The sequence below is a fragment of the Stylophora pistillata genome, chromosome 13, assembly GCF_964205215.1.
Source record: "Stylophora pistillata chromosome 13, jaStyPist1.2, whole genome shotgun sequence".
NCBI classification, from domain to species: domain Eukaryota; kingdom Metazoa; phylum Cnidaria; class Anthozoa; order Scleractinia; family Pocilloporidae; genus Stylophora; species Stylophora pistillata.
This window is the reverse complement of record NC_142531.1, coordinates 14,507,277-14,520,892: the sequence shown is the minus strand read 5'-3', so window position 1 is coordinate 14,520,892 and position 13,616 is coordinate 14,507,277. Positions and strand designations below refer to the sequence as shown.

Below are 13,616 nucleotides of genomic sequence, written 5' to 3'. Positions count from 1 at the left end.
GTAAGCCTATTTTGTTTTTAAAGAAGACATTTGCGGGGTTTGAAGTTTTTTAGATATTATCACCTCTTTGATTAACAGAAACTGTCGCTCTGATACCTAAATGTACGTTACTGGATCATTCATTCACTTTCAAACATTTCGTTACAGAGTGTGGCCTAGTTTGCCATGTAAAGTGCGCACCAAACCTCCCACGCACATGTGGATTACCAAGCCAGTTTGTTGAGCACTTCACTGAAACTCTTCAGGAACAGAAGAGCGATGAAACTGAGGGCAATTCACAGAGCACCACTCGGTTGGGAGGCAGGAGAGAAGGATGGCTCAGGGTACCACGGTATGCAGACCTTTTTGTAAAGTGCATTTTGGAGTAGATCAACTTCAGTGTGTCATTAGGATTGTAACTTTTTATCATGTTGAGTTTGGTAACGTTCTGTCTCAGCAGAGATCACATCAAGCATAAAGCAATGCCAGAAGATAAAAACATTAAAACGCAATTTTTATCAAACGAAGATGAACTTGTAATCACTTCAAAGATACCTCTCAATGTTGATGAAAAAAGACTAACCGCTTTAGTGGTCACAAACAACTTTGTATCTTTTTTACAGTTGTGGTTCTGTCAAGCATGGATGGGAGAAGAAATGGGTAGTCCTGGCCGATCAAATGCTGCAACTTTATGACAAAGAAAATATGGGCGGTAAGAAAGTATTTCGAGATTCTCCAAGGTGTCTGCCGTAATGGTAAAACTGTTGCGTTTCTCTTTTTCAGAAAACTCGTCTCCATCAGAAGTATTACACTTGTGTGGCAAAGACGGTCACGTCACCGTTCATTCCGCTGTCATGTCATCTGAATTGATAGGTACCGCCCCTACGGATCTTCCCTACATACTGAGGGTGGAGTCGCGCCAGAGATGTTGGCCCGTTCAGAATCTTTACATCTTAGCGCCTTCATTCCCAGTTAAACAGAAATGGGTCACCTCTTTGGAGTTCGTGTTGGATGAGATTAAGAAGAAGAATATTGACGGCGAGGATCAGGTTACAAACGCTCTCTGTGATTTGTAATACGTGCAGAGTAACCTTTTCTTGACTTGATTCTCATGTTTCTTTGCAGAAGCTCATGGGTAACGTGTTACTTCATTTGGAGGGAGGCGAGCGTCTTGATATTAACTGCACAAAACTGCTTAATGACGAGGTAATAATCAAAGAAGTTTTGGGGTATCGTCGATGTAATTCATGGACGCGACGGTTGCAATATAAAAAGTCGTCCGACGCTTGGCCTGGAATTCATGCGAGATCTTTCGTCTGTCCTTCGTTACAGTAATTGTGCTGGTACCCGAAATCTCGCCTTGCAGCCATCTCATCCATTGCTGCCTTAAGAAATTATTGTAATAAATAAATTAATTTTGAATATATGAAAATCATATATGTGTACTACGGTGTCATGAAATGTATGAAAGCAACTCTCGCAGCAATAAACCCTACTTATGTAGTACTAACCAGCTTATGTAGTATGACCAGCTCCCAGTTGGCTTGTTAGGTCAGTTGGTAGAGCACTGCACCAGTATGGCAGAGGTCATGGATTCAAATCCCGCACGGGCCTACATTTTTTTCAGGCCCTATTTCCACTCCTACATAAGTAGGGTTCATTACTGCGAGGGTCGCTTTCATACATTTATTTCAATTAGTTACTTTTCCCTATTTCATTTGTATTATTATTATTATTTTAATTTTTTTTTTTCTTTTAGTTGGTTCTCCTTGGTGCAGAAGAGGGTCTCTTTTCTCTGTCGCTTGACACCCCAAGAAAACACTCGCCTCGAGCCATTCCTGGAATCGAGAGAGCGTTTCAGATTGATATCTTGAGTGACTTGAACCAAGTTATCATGATTGCAGGTAAAGTGAAAAATATCACATATATCCTGTTTTTATCTTATATTCTCTTAGCGTAAACATGTTTTTTAAAGGTGTGATACTTTTCTTTTACAATGAATTGAACTTTTGTTTTTTAAAATTTTAAGGGATTTAGGCTACGAGGAAATCTCGAGGTTTTTTGGTTATCATGATCCCGTGTACTGTGTGGAGTCCTCGATGTACCATAAGTCGTCGTTTGGGCTCAAGACACTGAAAGTTTTTACCTTGTACTTCCACCTCGCCATACGCTTACAAGCTCAAACAAATTCTTTGCTTTTGTAGGTTTCGGAGAAAGAAAACAAAAGTAAAGATTCTTGATCGATGAGGTGCCCTTCTAAACTAATTTTTTTTCAGGCAAAGACAGACTGCTGTGTAGCGTCGATCTTAAGCAAGTCACAAGCCGGGCACGACACTCTAACTCCACTGTGCCAATAACAGAGCTGACTCCACAGGGAATTGAAAAAATCACCAATTGTCACTTGTTTGCTGTTGGGCAGGTTTGTGAAATATTTTTCTTGCACATCAAGGGTGTTGACTCTTGAATTATGTGTTGATAATGACCATGACATGATTAACAACGTTTCGTTGTCTTCTTCTGATAACTTTCTTCCCGCCTTTGTTTGATTGTATTAACCCTAAACGATATTATAGCATAAACTTCTGTGAAACATCTCGTGAAAATGTACGCTATACTCTCTGAACAACTTTTTGCACTCTGTCAGTGTGAGGGAAACTTCTACATTTGCGCTGCAACTCCTAACAGCATTTTGCTGTTGCGATACAATGCAAGCATTGGGACGTTTTGTACCCGCAAGGTAAGGAAACATAAATTTTCCATTGGCTTAAGTCTTTCATCTTTGCCAATCTAATTCAAGAACATTTCCGCTATTGAGAAGCTCTTTTAAGACACTTCAACCTCGTATTTTATGTTGGATAACCAGCTTTTGTTCCGGAAAGAAGCCTGAGATCGCTGTATGGTGAGGAGGGCTTCTACCCCAAATAAAAGGCTGGACTCTGAGTAATTCTCACATGCTCATAAGAGTTGGTTGAACTTGGACTTCATTTGGGTTTTTGGGTACATTGCGGACTTATTTTCACTTGCAGGAGATCGAGACAAGCGAACCATGTAACTGCATTCATTTCAGTAAGAATTACGTGATCTACGGCACTGGCAAGTTTTACATTTTGGACATAAAGCAACACGTTGTAAAAGGTTTGGAAAAGAAATCAAATTCTATAGTAGATTTGCCAATTTCAAGACATGCGAGAAGAAGATCACATTTATCTCACCATAAAACCCAAAATTTCCTTGCAGAATTTCTGAACTCCAAAGACCCTTCATTAGCCTTTGCAGTTTATGGAGCCGCTCAACTAAACATATTCCCGATTGCCGTTCTCGATGTCACCGCTGCGGATTCAGACAACGAAGAATTATTACTTTGTTTTAACGGTGAGAAATGCCTATAGACTTGAATCCAAAAATGGATCACACGCATATTCAGTGTAGCCTTTGATGCGCGAGATACTGTCAAAAACCATGCAAGTCTATTTACTTATCTTAATTTTACCCTGTTTCAGAGTTTGGGGTTTTTGTGAACAGCTTTGGTTCTCACAGCAGGCAAAAACCTTTGATGTGGAGCAGACTGCCGCTTGCTTTCGGTGGGTTTCATGATAAAATTTGGAAAAATTCTCCTCTACTATTTCCTTGCTCATATTTCTGCGACAGAGACGGCTCATTATTTTACTTGGATCAACCATTACAAAAGAATTGGTCTTGATATTCACTCACACAAGAAAGACTAGAAAACAGCGCAGCATTATTATTGTCTGCAAAAAGGAAAGCGTACGATCGAGTCCTTGTATTGCTAACAATATTTGAAATTGTGGATTCGCAGGCTCAACTCTTCTAAAATGTCTAATATTTCGCCAAAATCGCCGCTGAGAATCAACGTAATGTGCGATTTATCTGCCCTGTTTAAACCGAGATATCAAGGGCTCAGTTAATGTGGATGTGATTGACTCATACTGGTACGCACTAAGTTAAGGCCCGCATTTGATTAGTTATAAAATACCGCTTTGACATCATGGAAATTTCCCTTTAGTGAAGTTGCACAGTAACGATGCTCACCTTACTGGTACTCTAGAAAGTGCAAATGGCGACCCCTGCGCGAAATCTTTTAAGTCTACAATATGTAGAGGTCGCTAACTTGACTTTGTTCAATTCTTCTTTTGTACAGCATACAGTGAGCCGTTCCTGTTTGTCACTCATTTTAATTCAATCGACGTTTGTGAAATCCCACCGATCAAAGCCGAAAATTCCAGGTACCTTTGCACTAGTCCTCCTTAATTATTTGTAATAATTTCAATGTTTCACTTTTCGCTTTTCTCTTGTTTTATTGTAGTCACTACGTGCACAAGTTTCTGGAAATTCAAAATCCACGAGTCCTTGGTCTAGCAGTCTCTCCCGGTGCAGTGTATCTCGCTTCCACGTTGCACGAACAAGTGGAGATGCTATGTTTCCAAGGTAACGCAGCTCCCGCAAGTGTCTTCCAACCCGAGGACGATGAAGAAAGCATGTCCGTCATTTCCGAGCTATCCCGATTGTCAAGCCCGAGCCGACGTTCGTCGATGTTGGCTCGTTCACCTTCGTGGAGTCCTGGATCTACCTGGGTGAAGTCGCCGAAAGGAGGAAATCTTAAAAAGAGCAGCACTTTTCGCGCAGTTAGGCCTCTGATGGAGGAAAACATGTGACTTAGCAATTATAAGAGCACGCGAATAATGCATCGTCACTGAATGATAGCAATAATTGAATCTCCTGCAGTTGTGAATTAAAATGCACGCGAAAGCTACTTCAAATTGATAAACAACTCAGTTTTACAACAATCGGTCTGATGCATCATTGTCGAGCTCAAAAGTTCTAAATAACGGAAAGGGTTGCTAATGACCAGCTATATTTTGAGCTACAATGTAGCGAACGTAATTAGGAATCCATTAAACCATGTGCAAGGGTTTCGAACTCTACTGATCAGTGAGTCATTCCGAAATACAGCGTCCCGGCTTGGGTATGGCACCCACAGGAGTCTTCTTAAGACGTTTTCTTCACGCGAGCCGTCCCAACTTTCTATTTAAAAACCAGCCTTTGATCACAGTTTTATCACGTGAAACTACCTTTATTGTGCAAATATCGAATGTGGTCCTTTCCATTAAGAAACCGAAGCGCGGTGCTCCCCTAATTAATATGAATCCGTCTTGTTCAGTGTGAGACTCAGAAAACCATGAACACTGTGATAAGCTTCTTAAAGTTCAGTTGTCTAGTGGGGGAATGCAAAAAAACCTCAAAACCATAAACAGATTTGCTGTTACGGTTTAGTTTCCTCGTACCCGTTTGGTTTGTCCCTTGGAACACAAACATTCTATGAACATTTTTTGTGTTCACGATTTTCTGAGTTCTGACTACTATATCAAATGTGTTTATAGTAATACAGTATTTTAATACAATTATGTGGAAGTTATCCGGAAGCTTCCGAGTAACGAAACCTGAGTAATTGTATCATTGTCAGGGAATTGGCCTAATTGTCCAATGGTTCAATAGGTTGTCTTCAAATTATTGTTATGAATAAATGAACTTTAATTTTTGTAGTCTCGACTAATAGTACATTATTAATGTTATCAGTATTTACGATAAGACCTGTTCATTTTTGCTGCTTCTCAGCCTCACAAGGTTACAGTTAAGGGAGTCTGAGACAAAACGCCGGCACGATGATTTCCCCTGTCGAGGACTGATCAATCAGTTTTTTGAGGACATGGAAAAATGTTTACATCCACTAACTAAAGTAACGTGCTTCCTTTACCACAGTCATTGTAAGTTTTAATTGGAGTTAATAAAAAGAACAGATAGAGATTTACTCTGTTGTCTTGCTTTACAAGGGTTCTTTTTTCTGAAACAGATTTGTCAACACCCTTTTCGCGATAAAAATAATTTACAGCTTTTTACAAAAGTATAACAAATTGCCGTCATGTGGATCACCCATTGCCCACAAAGGTGCCAAAGCTTCAAATTTAACACTACTTTCCTCTATTGTTTGTTTCACTATCCTTGATGAGACCACATAATTTTATTGCCAAGTCCTTTGTGATGTCCAGTGCTAGAAAACTCTTTCCAGATATTCATTAAAATCCATAGCTCTATGATGACCAGGGGTGCAAAGTCTAGTCATAAGGAAGTGCAAATATCATCAAGTACCTCTCCACCCAAAGTATCTCGGATTCTCCAATGGAATAAATATCATATCAGCTCCTTCACAGTCGACGACGTCTGGAGCACGTGACCAAACTGTTAGTGAATCCATGTGACCAGGCCAGTTTGGAAGCTGAACTCGTGACACGCAGCGGAAAGTTTCTCCGAGTCGAAGCTGGAAAGCACGTGAGGTAGTTTGTCCCCAGGGATTTGATGAGAGTGTTTCGCCAAAGAGTTCGCCGATGTGAATTATAGTTTTCCCTTTGTAGTACTTCAGACAGTCCAGTGAGAATGGGCAATCCTCTGTCAACAACAAAAAAATACAAACTAAAGAAAACGAATGAATTTTAGTCAGTAGCAGTAATGGTTTAAATGATTTGGGGAGCGAGGTCTGGTGAAGAGAAGAAGTACCAAGCAGAAGGGATTTGAGTGATAAAGAGGCTATAGTGACCATAACACGAATATTTACCTGCATGATCAGGCCAGCTTAACAGTAAAGCTCTGTCTTCATAATCACATAAAATTCTTGGGTCACCTTTCTAAGTAAATCAAGATTAACAAGTTGAAAAAGAGGTTTTTGCTTTCGATGTGAAACCTTGTGTGTGATACAGGGTTAAATGTAACATCCTCTGCAAGAAATCCTCCCGCAGAAAAAACACAAAAAAAAAACACAAAAAAACTTTACCATGATCTCTAGATATCTCATATCTTTTGGATAAACAGTGTTTTGATCAAAAGCTACGACGTCTGCTCCTCGCTGTTGGAGTAGAAACTCCCAATATCCATTTCCCTACATAACAAAGAAAATGCACAACTCAACCGATTTCGCCTACGAGTCGATTTGCTGATGACCAGTTCACTTATGTCTTAGGTCATTTTACTAACATCTCAGGTCAGTTCACTGATTTCTCTCAAGTCATTTGATTGCCCCACCCCCTCCCCTCTCCTTTTTGACCATCACTCACCTGCTTGGTACAAATTTTTTTCCTCTCCCCAGCCTTCTGCTGCTCAAAAAAAAATCAAAGATGGCAGCTATAATTTTCACCAAAAGTAATAAATTAAAATAGTTCTGAGGACCGGCCTTTCAACAATCAGGATTATTTCCCAACAGTTTCTTTTTATTTTTGTGTTCTTCCAAGTAGCACTTTGGAGCACTTTTGTACATTTTGGCCTATTGCACCACAGATGAAGGAGAAACTTTATTGTGAAGGTGTAGTCTGATCGTCCGGGTGAGTGTAGTCCTGAGAAGGACTGTTGTCGGTGGTAGTGACTGACGTTTCGACAACCTGTGCGGAAGTCATCATCAGAGTCAAGTGAATGATTGTTGTCAGTAGAATGTTCTTATTCCAGTTCGTGTGAAATGATCGGTTGGTTTTGCCGTGATGTTATTGGCTGTAAGACTCAAGTGACGTAAGTCGGTCGTGATTGGTCTGTTTCGATCTGTCGGTAAAGTTAGGTCGTTCTTTTTCGGTCGTTTGTGATGTTTAGGTCGTGAATGAGTGGTTTGTATGGAGCGGGTAGTTGTTGACATCTGTTTAGGGGAGTCTGTTCTAAGTTAGTAAACCAGCTTTCCAGAGTCAGTCGTTGAAAATAGTCAGTGCTGTAGGTTAGGCATTGCGCAGAGTCCCAGTCAATGTTGTGGTTGGTAAGTCGATGGTGTTCAGCAATGTGATTGCTGACATCACCTTTCCTCGTCGCTCGTCTGTGTTCAGTCAGTCTTGTTGTGAGGTTTCCGCCAGTCTCACCGATGTAGGAGGCTTGGCAGTCGGAACAATTGATCTTATAAATCGTTCCCTGTCTGTTCCTCGGTTCGTCTTTGTCTTTAACGTTGGTTAGTAACTGACGTAGTGTGGTGATGGGTTTGTGGGCGACGCGGATATTGAAGGGTAGTAAGATGCGCGAGATGTTTTCAGACATGCCTTTTATGTACGGTATGGTTGCTGTAGTCGTAGGGGTTGCGGTGTCGTTTGTTTCGGTAGTGGTAGTGGGTCGGTGAGTGTTTCGTCGGATGAAGTCGTTGTTGTAGTTGTTCTTCGTAAAAACACGGTGAAGGTATTTGTTCTCGTCGGATAAGCTGTCTGTCGAGTCACACACTAGTTGTGCGCGTCGTGTTAGAGTTCTGATAGTTGTGGCTTTGTGTGATGTAGGGTTGTGACGAGTCATCCTACAAACTGACCTGAGATGTTGGCAAAACGACCCAAGACGTTAGTGAACTGGTCGTTAGTGTAGGTTACCTTCTGTGTGAACTCAAACATTTCATTACTACACCATATACTGTGGTAACATTATGAGTGAGCATGGAAAGAGGTAGATTTTTGGAAACAGGTAGTGAAACAAGATCAAGAATAACAGAGCAGTAGAATATTAACCACCATTAGGAGCTGATCTAAGATTCTCTGATGTGCATTACCCCAAATTTGCTTGAAGTTGCTTTCCAGGCTGTTAAAAAGACGGCTTGATGGTCATACTAAGCATACATGTACATGTAACTTGTTATGTTTTGCTGTTTTATAGTGAAAAAGTAATAGTCAATACTCACAGCACCTGCAGAGATGATGGAAACTTTCAATCCAATGATAAGTTCAAGGGCTGCCTCACAAGGGACAGAAAATGAAAATAAGATCTGTAGTCTTTGGCATGAAGTCCTTTCATCTATGTTTCTAAAAGCATTAGTATATCATGTTGATCTACTGTACCTCCCAATGTACTGAATTAAAAATTACATTTATAAAGCAGTGCTCATTGTGATAAATAAGTAGGGAACATGTCCATGGACTGGTTATGAAATGATCAATAATTCTTTTTACTCAATGATACCAATTTAAAGATTAGTGAATGGAATACCTTAATGATCATTGCTTCTCCTCAATAAGCTACCCCTTGAGTTATCACAACTGACACAGCTGGTGACCAAAGGTTATACACATAATGCCACTTTGTATCAGTTTTGTATCTCTTACAGGTACATGAACCGGTACATAGTGTATGTGACCACAAGATTTGTTTGGTGTGTACCCCATATGACAAGGTTTTAGAATACTTTCATAACTGACATAGCTATTTAGGTGAAACTTCATTGATGAGTACCCTTTGTGACGCCTATTAGATGAAATTTGGTATCTATTAGCATATTAGGTAATCTTTGAGCAACTGAACAGAAAATTATGGGCATCAAGGTCCTACACCTGGATGATTAAGTCATGTAAACAAACAATCCTGTAAGATATCTGCTGTATAATTAGCTCATAAAAACTACCCAAGAAAAAGACGTATTGTTATCGGTTGTAATCATTTTTTGTCTGATCTTAGGCACTGAATTAACAACAACAACAAAACCAAGGACTAAAACTTCTCTTCACAAGAGTGCATAGTTAAAATCAATGACTCTAATATCCCTTAACGTTGGACACAAACAAAAAAACATTGATCAGTGTCAAAATCAGCACTGAACAACAACTGCAGAGAAAAGATCTAACAAAAATAAATGTATGAAAGTTGAAAAAATAAAGTTAAAAGCCTGAATCAATTTGTGCTAAGTATGTACCACTGGCTCCTCAGAACCCTTCCTTCTTATAGTGTGCTCCATGACCAATTATAGACCCAATCTTAGTTACTTTTGGGCCAATGAAGCAAATTTTTGACTGTGAATCTTCCCATTTTTAAATCTCTACTTTCCGTGATTTTCTTAACCCCAAAAACCCAAAAATGTGCAACTCCATTACAGTCACTCCAGTCATAAAAATGCGACGCCATTCAACGGTACAACACAATTAGTGTCTTACCAGGAATAACCACCTCCTTTCCCTCCCCCGCTCCCCACCCCGGGCGTACCTGATCCAGGTGTTTAAATCCCTTCTCATTTGCTTGTCTAGCGAAGCATCAGAAAAATGGTGAATTCCGCTCGGAGCATGTTTAATTTTCCACTCAAATATTTCGTAATAAAGTATTTTCCCGTCTGCTTTTCTCTCTTCTAGAGTGCAAAACGACAAGCAACTTGACGTCGCCTGGCACTCCGCCATACTTATTTCTGCTTGGTGATCGGTGATTACTAAACTGAGCCTGGTTTCTAAGCTCCTAAAGAGCGATCCCACAAAAATTTTCGGGCTAGGACAAAACACTGACCCCGGGTCAACTGACCCCCCCCCCCCCCTTACTGACCCCCCCTTAAATTCACTGAAAATCATGAATTGAAGCTAACGATAACAACCTAACGATACAAAATTACGATATTATAATACACTCACCTCTTAAATTCCAAAATGGCGGAAGATGGTCGATCTGTTTAAAGCCTATAGTCTGCCATCGTCCAAACTCGTTTTACCTCAATTGTTAGGTTCTCCTACAATCATAAATGAGTGGAAAATTTGTCGAAACATTGTGTACTGGGTTGTACACGTTTCCATCGAAAAGATTGTTTTCGTCGACCAAAGCGTGAGAAACCGGAAGTTTGAAGTGTTTTGGTAGTGCCAGGTCACGCTCTAATTGCCAATTTAGAACCCAGTTCCCCTCTATTCGTTTTATATCACGTGACCAAGAAAAAAAAAAACATGGAGCCTGAAAGTGACAATTTCCTGGAACGCATATTTACTACTGAGGAGTTTTATTCGTCAGTTTAGGGCCATGCCCATTCAGAGTTAAGGATGGTGTCTTAGATGTTTATTCTGGTGAACTAATCAAAGATAGTGCGTATTACTATGAGGTTGAACGAACGTTGCGTTGCTGAATTTTCTACTTCCTCGGCTCCAATCGACAAAGAAGGCTTCCTCAATAAAAAGGGTGAAGTGAATCGAGGATATCAGCGACGTTGGTTTATTCTGAAGGGAAATCTTTTGTATTATTTCGAGAAAAGGTCCGACAAAGAACCCATCGGAGTGATTGTGTTGGACAATTGTCACGTAGAGTTAGCAGAAAGTGGAGAACCATACGCATTTCAGATAACTTTTGGTGGAGATGGGTCAAGGACGTATATTCTTGGTGCTGATACACCGAAAGAAATGGAATCTTGGATGAGAGCGATCACTCATTCGAATTACGAGTACTTGAGAATGATGGTAGAGTCATTTGAAAGCACTTTAGCAAAATTAACCTCGGATGACCTTGTCAGTTCGAGCGCAAATGGCGGTTCAAATTTGACAACGAATATATCGGGAGCTTCAGGCCCCAATGAGGTAAATTCTGAAGAACAAGGGTCGAACGCTGATCCAATTGTTGAGTTGCCTAGTTCGAGTGGGATAGGAAAGTTTGGTGTTGTTTATAATGATGGGCTGGATAATAGTAAACCACAAAAGAAACAGGACATTCCTATTGCTTCTTCAGAAATTCGCCATTGTGACATCTCTGGTGACGTTATTGTCAACAGAACTGGATCAGTTGTTGGTAATCTGATCAATCTTGACGATGACGAGGATGATCAAATTCCAATTCATAACGAGTTTGCACTTGATGAGGGCTTTTATTCATTCCACAAAGACTCCTCTCACCTGATGCCATTAAGCTATTCAGATCTGGAGAGACTAGAGGATATACACAAAGATGATTTGTTAAATAGATTGACAGGAAATGTGCCCTCCAGAAGTAGAGATGACTCTGATTTGATTAGGAGGGTTAAACACGAAGAATTGACCCGTCAGCAGAGACCCAAATCTGAACGTCGGAGAAACAATATTCGCACCATGTATCACAATGTTGAAACTACAAGTTTGGAAACAGGAAAATGTAGATCCCTATCCAGATCTGGAACACAAGGAGATGATGCAGGCTATCATCCAGAGCATGGTAGTGTCTTCAAATATCTGCATGAACTTTACAGTGCATCAATCTGGGTGAAATGTAAGGAAATTTGGGGACAAGATAATGTCAAAACATCAGTGCAGTAATAAAGATGCTAATTCAATGACAGGGATGTGAAGGATATCTTCATAACAAGCATCATGAGCAGATAACAATCCAATTAGCAAGAGATTGTACTGCAAAATCATAATCCAGAAAAATAAAGTTAAACCAATTAGAAATTTTTATAGGTATAAATTATATCAATAAGACTTGACAGTCAAATTGATTGCAAATTTATTGTCAATACTACATTATTGTCCTTGAACAAACTTTTCCAGTGCTATATGGAAAATTTTCACAGAGATAAGTAATGATATTTTTCCAGAAATAGGTGGTGTTATCCCTAGAATGTGATGGAATTTGTCAGAACTCAGTGCCACCAAAGGATCCTAAGAAATAGGAAGTGCTACTTTAATAAATGAAAATGACTAAATAACTTTTGGTAAAGCAATTCATTTCCATCAATTGATTTCTTTAAGTTTTGGATCTTATACCTCCTTCGAGATAAGTATTTCTACCTATCTAATTTGACTAAGCTTGGTAAATATTTTGAAGTTTATGTTTGAATTTGAGTTTCTTAAGTATCTAGATTCAGTCCATATCCATACATTTTGAATATGTTTTCTTGTTATCCTTTTAACTCCCAGATGTGATGAACATGTCACCTCTCCCTGTGGTTCCAATATGTTATCTGGCAAATAGGTCATGAGATAAGATGCTTTTCAGCTCGATGTCATCATGATATAACATGTAACTTTTCCTTCTGATTTACAAGGAAATGTATGGCAGTCAGAGGGGAGAATTTCCATTTGGATTGTGAGACTTGGAGGGTTATATAAGTAATTGCCGCTCAATTTACAAATTTGAACCAGTGGCAATAGTCTTTAATTCTATTGATTTGTGCAAATGCTACTGTTAAATCACTCATGCCAATTATAATTTAGAGTTTTTGTTCACCTCTTCATTAAGTTATGTTACATTACAGCAAATTAAAATGACTGAAAATAAGGGACAGAAATTATAATTATATGGCATTGGCAATGATTCTGTTTAATGAATCTGTTTGAAGTAAACATAAAACAATCTGTACAAATCAAGAATTTTAGGTTGTGAATAATTGTCATCTTTCAAAAATGTTACTTTAGGTTTAAAATCACAAGGTCAATCTAGTGATTCTACACCTGATAACACATTAGAGAAGGTTGTTGTTTAAGTTACTGTAATCTTGCTATTTGTGAAGGGCTGAAAGCATGATACATATCGAGGTGCAGAGTACCATATGTCCTAGTAGGGGGCAGGGGGGGCAATCAGTCATGAAGACTAGTAATTGTAAGAAAGATGAATGTTTTTGTGAAAACTTATTTCCTAGTTTTGTTAGTGTTTTTGAATAAAGAATTACCAAAGAAACAATTAAATGTTGGTGTGATTCATATGACTTTAATTAATACCACAGCCTGTGTCTTCAACATAGAGAGGTAAATTAATGTTTGAATGAACTATGCCATGTTTCAAGTAGCATGTGGTGACCCTGTGGGAGCAGGCTTTTTTTCAGATTTAAGCGTCCTGAAAGGTTAAGTTCAGAGGGGTTTCTAAATATTCTCATTAGGACACAGCAAAAGTAGCAATCAGAAGAACTTAAGTTTAAG

General features: G+C 39.3%; 3 protein-coding genes across 4 annotated transcripts in view; 2 read left to right on the top strand and 1 right to left on the bottom strand.

The window, feature by feature from the left end:
- LOC111321790 (citron Rho-interacting kinase) overlaps window positions 1-5,802 on the top strand; it is a 30,451-nt gene extending 24,649 nt beyond the window's left edge. Inside the window, exons 35-46 of the mRNA XM_022924759.2 lie at window positions 148-331; window positions 603-691; window positions 763-1,028; window positions 1,105-1,185; window positions 1,739-1,883; window positions 2,256-2,398; window positions 2,624-2,716; window positions 3,006-3,114; window positions 3,217-3,351; window positions 3,480-3,560; window positions 4,139-4,223; window positions 4,304-5,802. Coding sequence (XP_022780494.2) covers window positions 148-331; window positions 603-691; window positions 763-1,028; window positions 1,105-1,185; window positions 1,739-1,883; window positions 2,256-2,398; window positions 2,624-2,716; window positions 3,006-3,114; window positions 3,217-3,351; window positions 3,480-3,560; window positions 4,139-4,223; window positions 4,304-4,652 — 1,760 coding nt within the window. The 3' untranslated portion in view covers window positions 4,653-5,802. The remainder of the gene's footprint in view (window positions 1-147; window positions 332-602; window positions 692-762; window positions 1,029-1,104; window positions 1,186-1,738; window positions 1,884-2,255; window positions 2,399-2,623; window positions 2,717-3,005; window positions 3,115-3,216; window positions 3,352-3,479; window positions 3,561-4,138; window positions 4,224-4,303) is intronic.
- LOC111321833 (uncharacterized) lies at window positions 5,051-10,212 on the bottom strand. 2 transcript variants are annotated; one of them, XM_022924813.2, is made up of 5 exons: window positions 9,970-10,208; window positions 8,678-8,798; window positions 6,824-6,928; window positions 6,608-6,677; window positions 5,051-6,441 (listed from the first exon to the last, which is right to left on the bottom strand). In XM_022924813.2, exons 1-5 carry the CDS (start codon window positions 10,155-10,157, stop codon window positions 6,137-6,139), a joined length of 789 nt encoding a protein of 262 aa, XP_022780548.2. In that variant the 5' UTR covers window positions 10,158-10,208; the 3' UTR covers window positions 5,051-6,136. The 2 variants fall into 2 exon arrangements, with proteins under 2 accessions (XP_022780548.2, XP_022780549.2); XM_022924814.2 differs by lacking the exon at window positions 6,824-6,928 and having other exon boundaries at window positions 9,970-10,212.
- A 456-nt stretch (window positions 10,213-10,668) lies between these two features.
- Window positions 10,669-13,385, top strand: LOC111321832 (uncharacterized). Its single transcript, XM_088742480.1, has one exon. The coding sequence runs from the start codon at window positions 10,833-10,835 to the stop codon at window positions 12,012-12,014; it is 1,182 nt and encodes a 393-aa protein (XP_088598606.1). The 5' UTR covers window positions 10,669-10,832; the 3' UTR covers window positions 12,015-13,385.
- The last annotated feature ends 231 nt before the right edge of the window (window positions 13,386-13,616 follow it).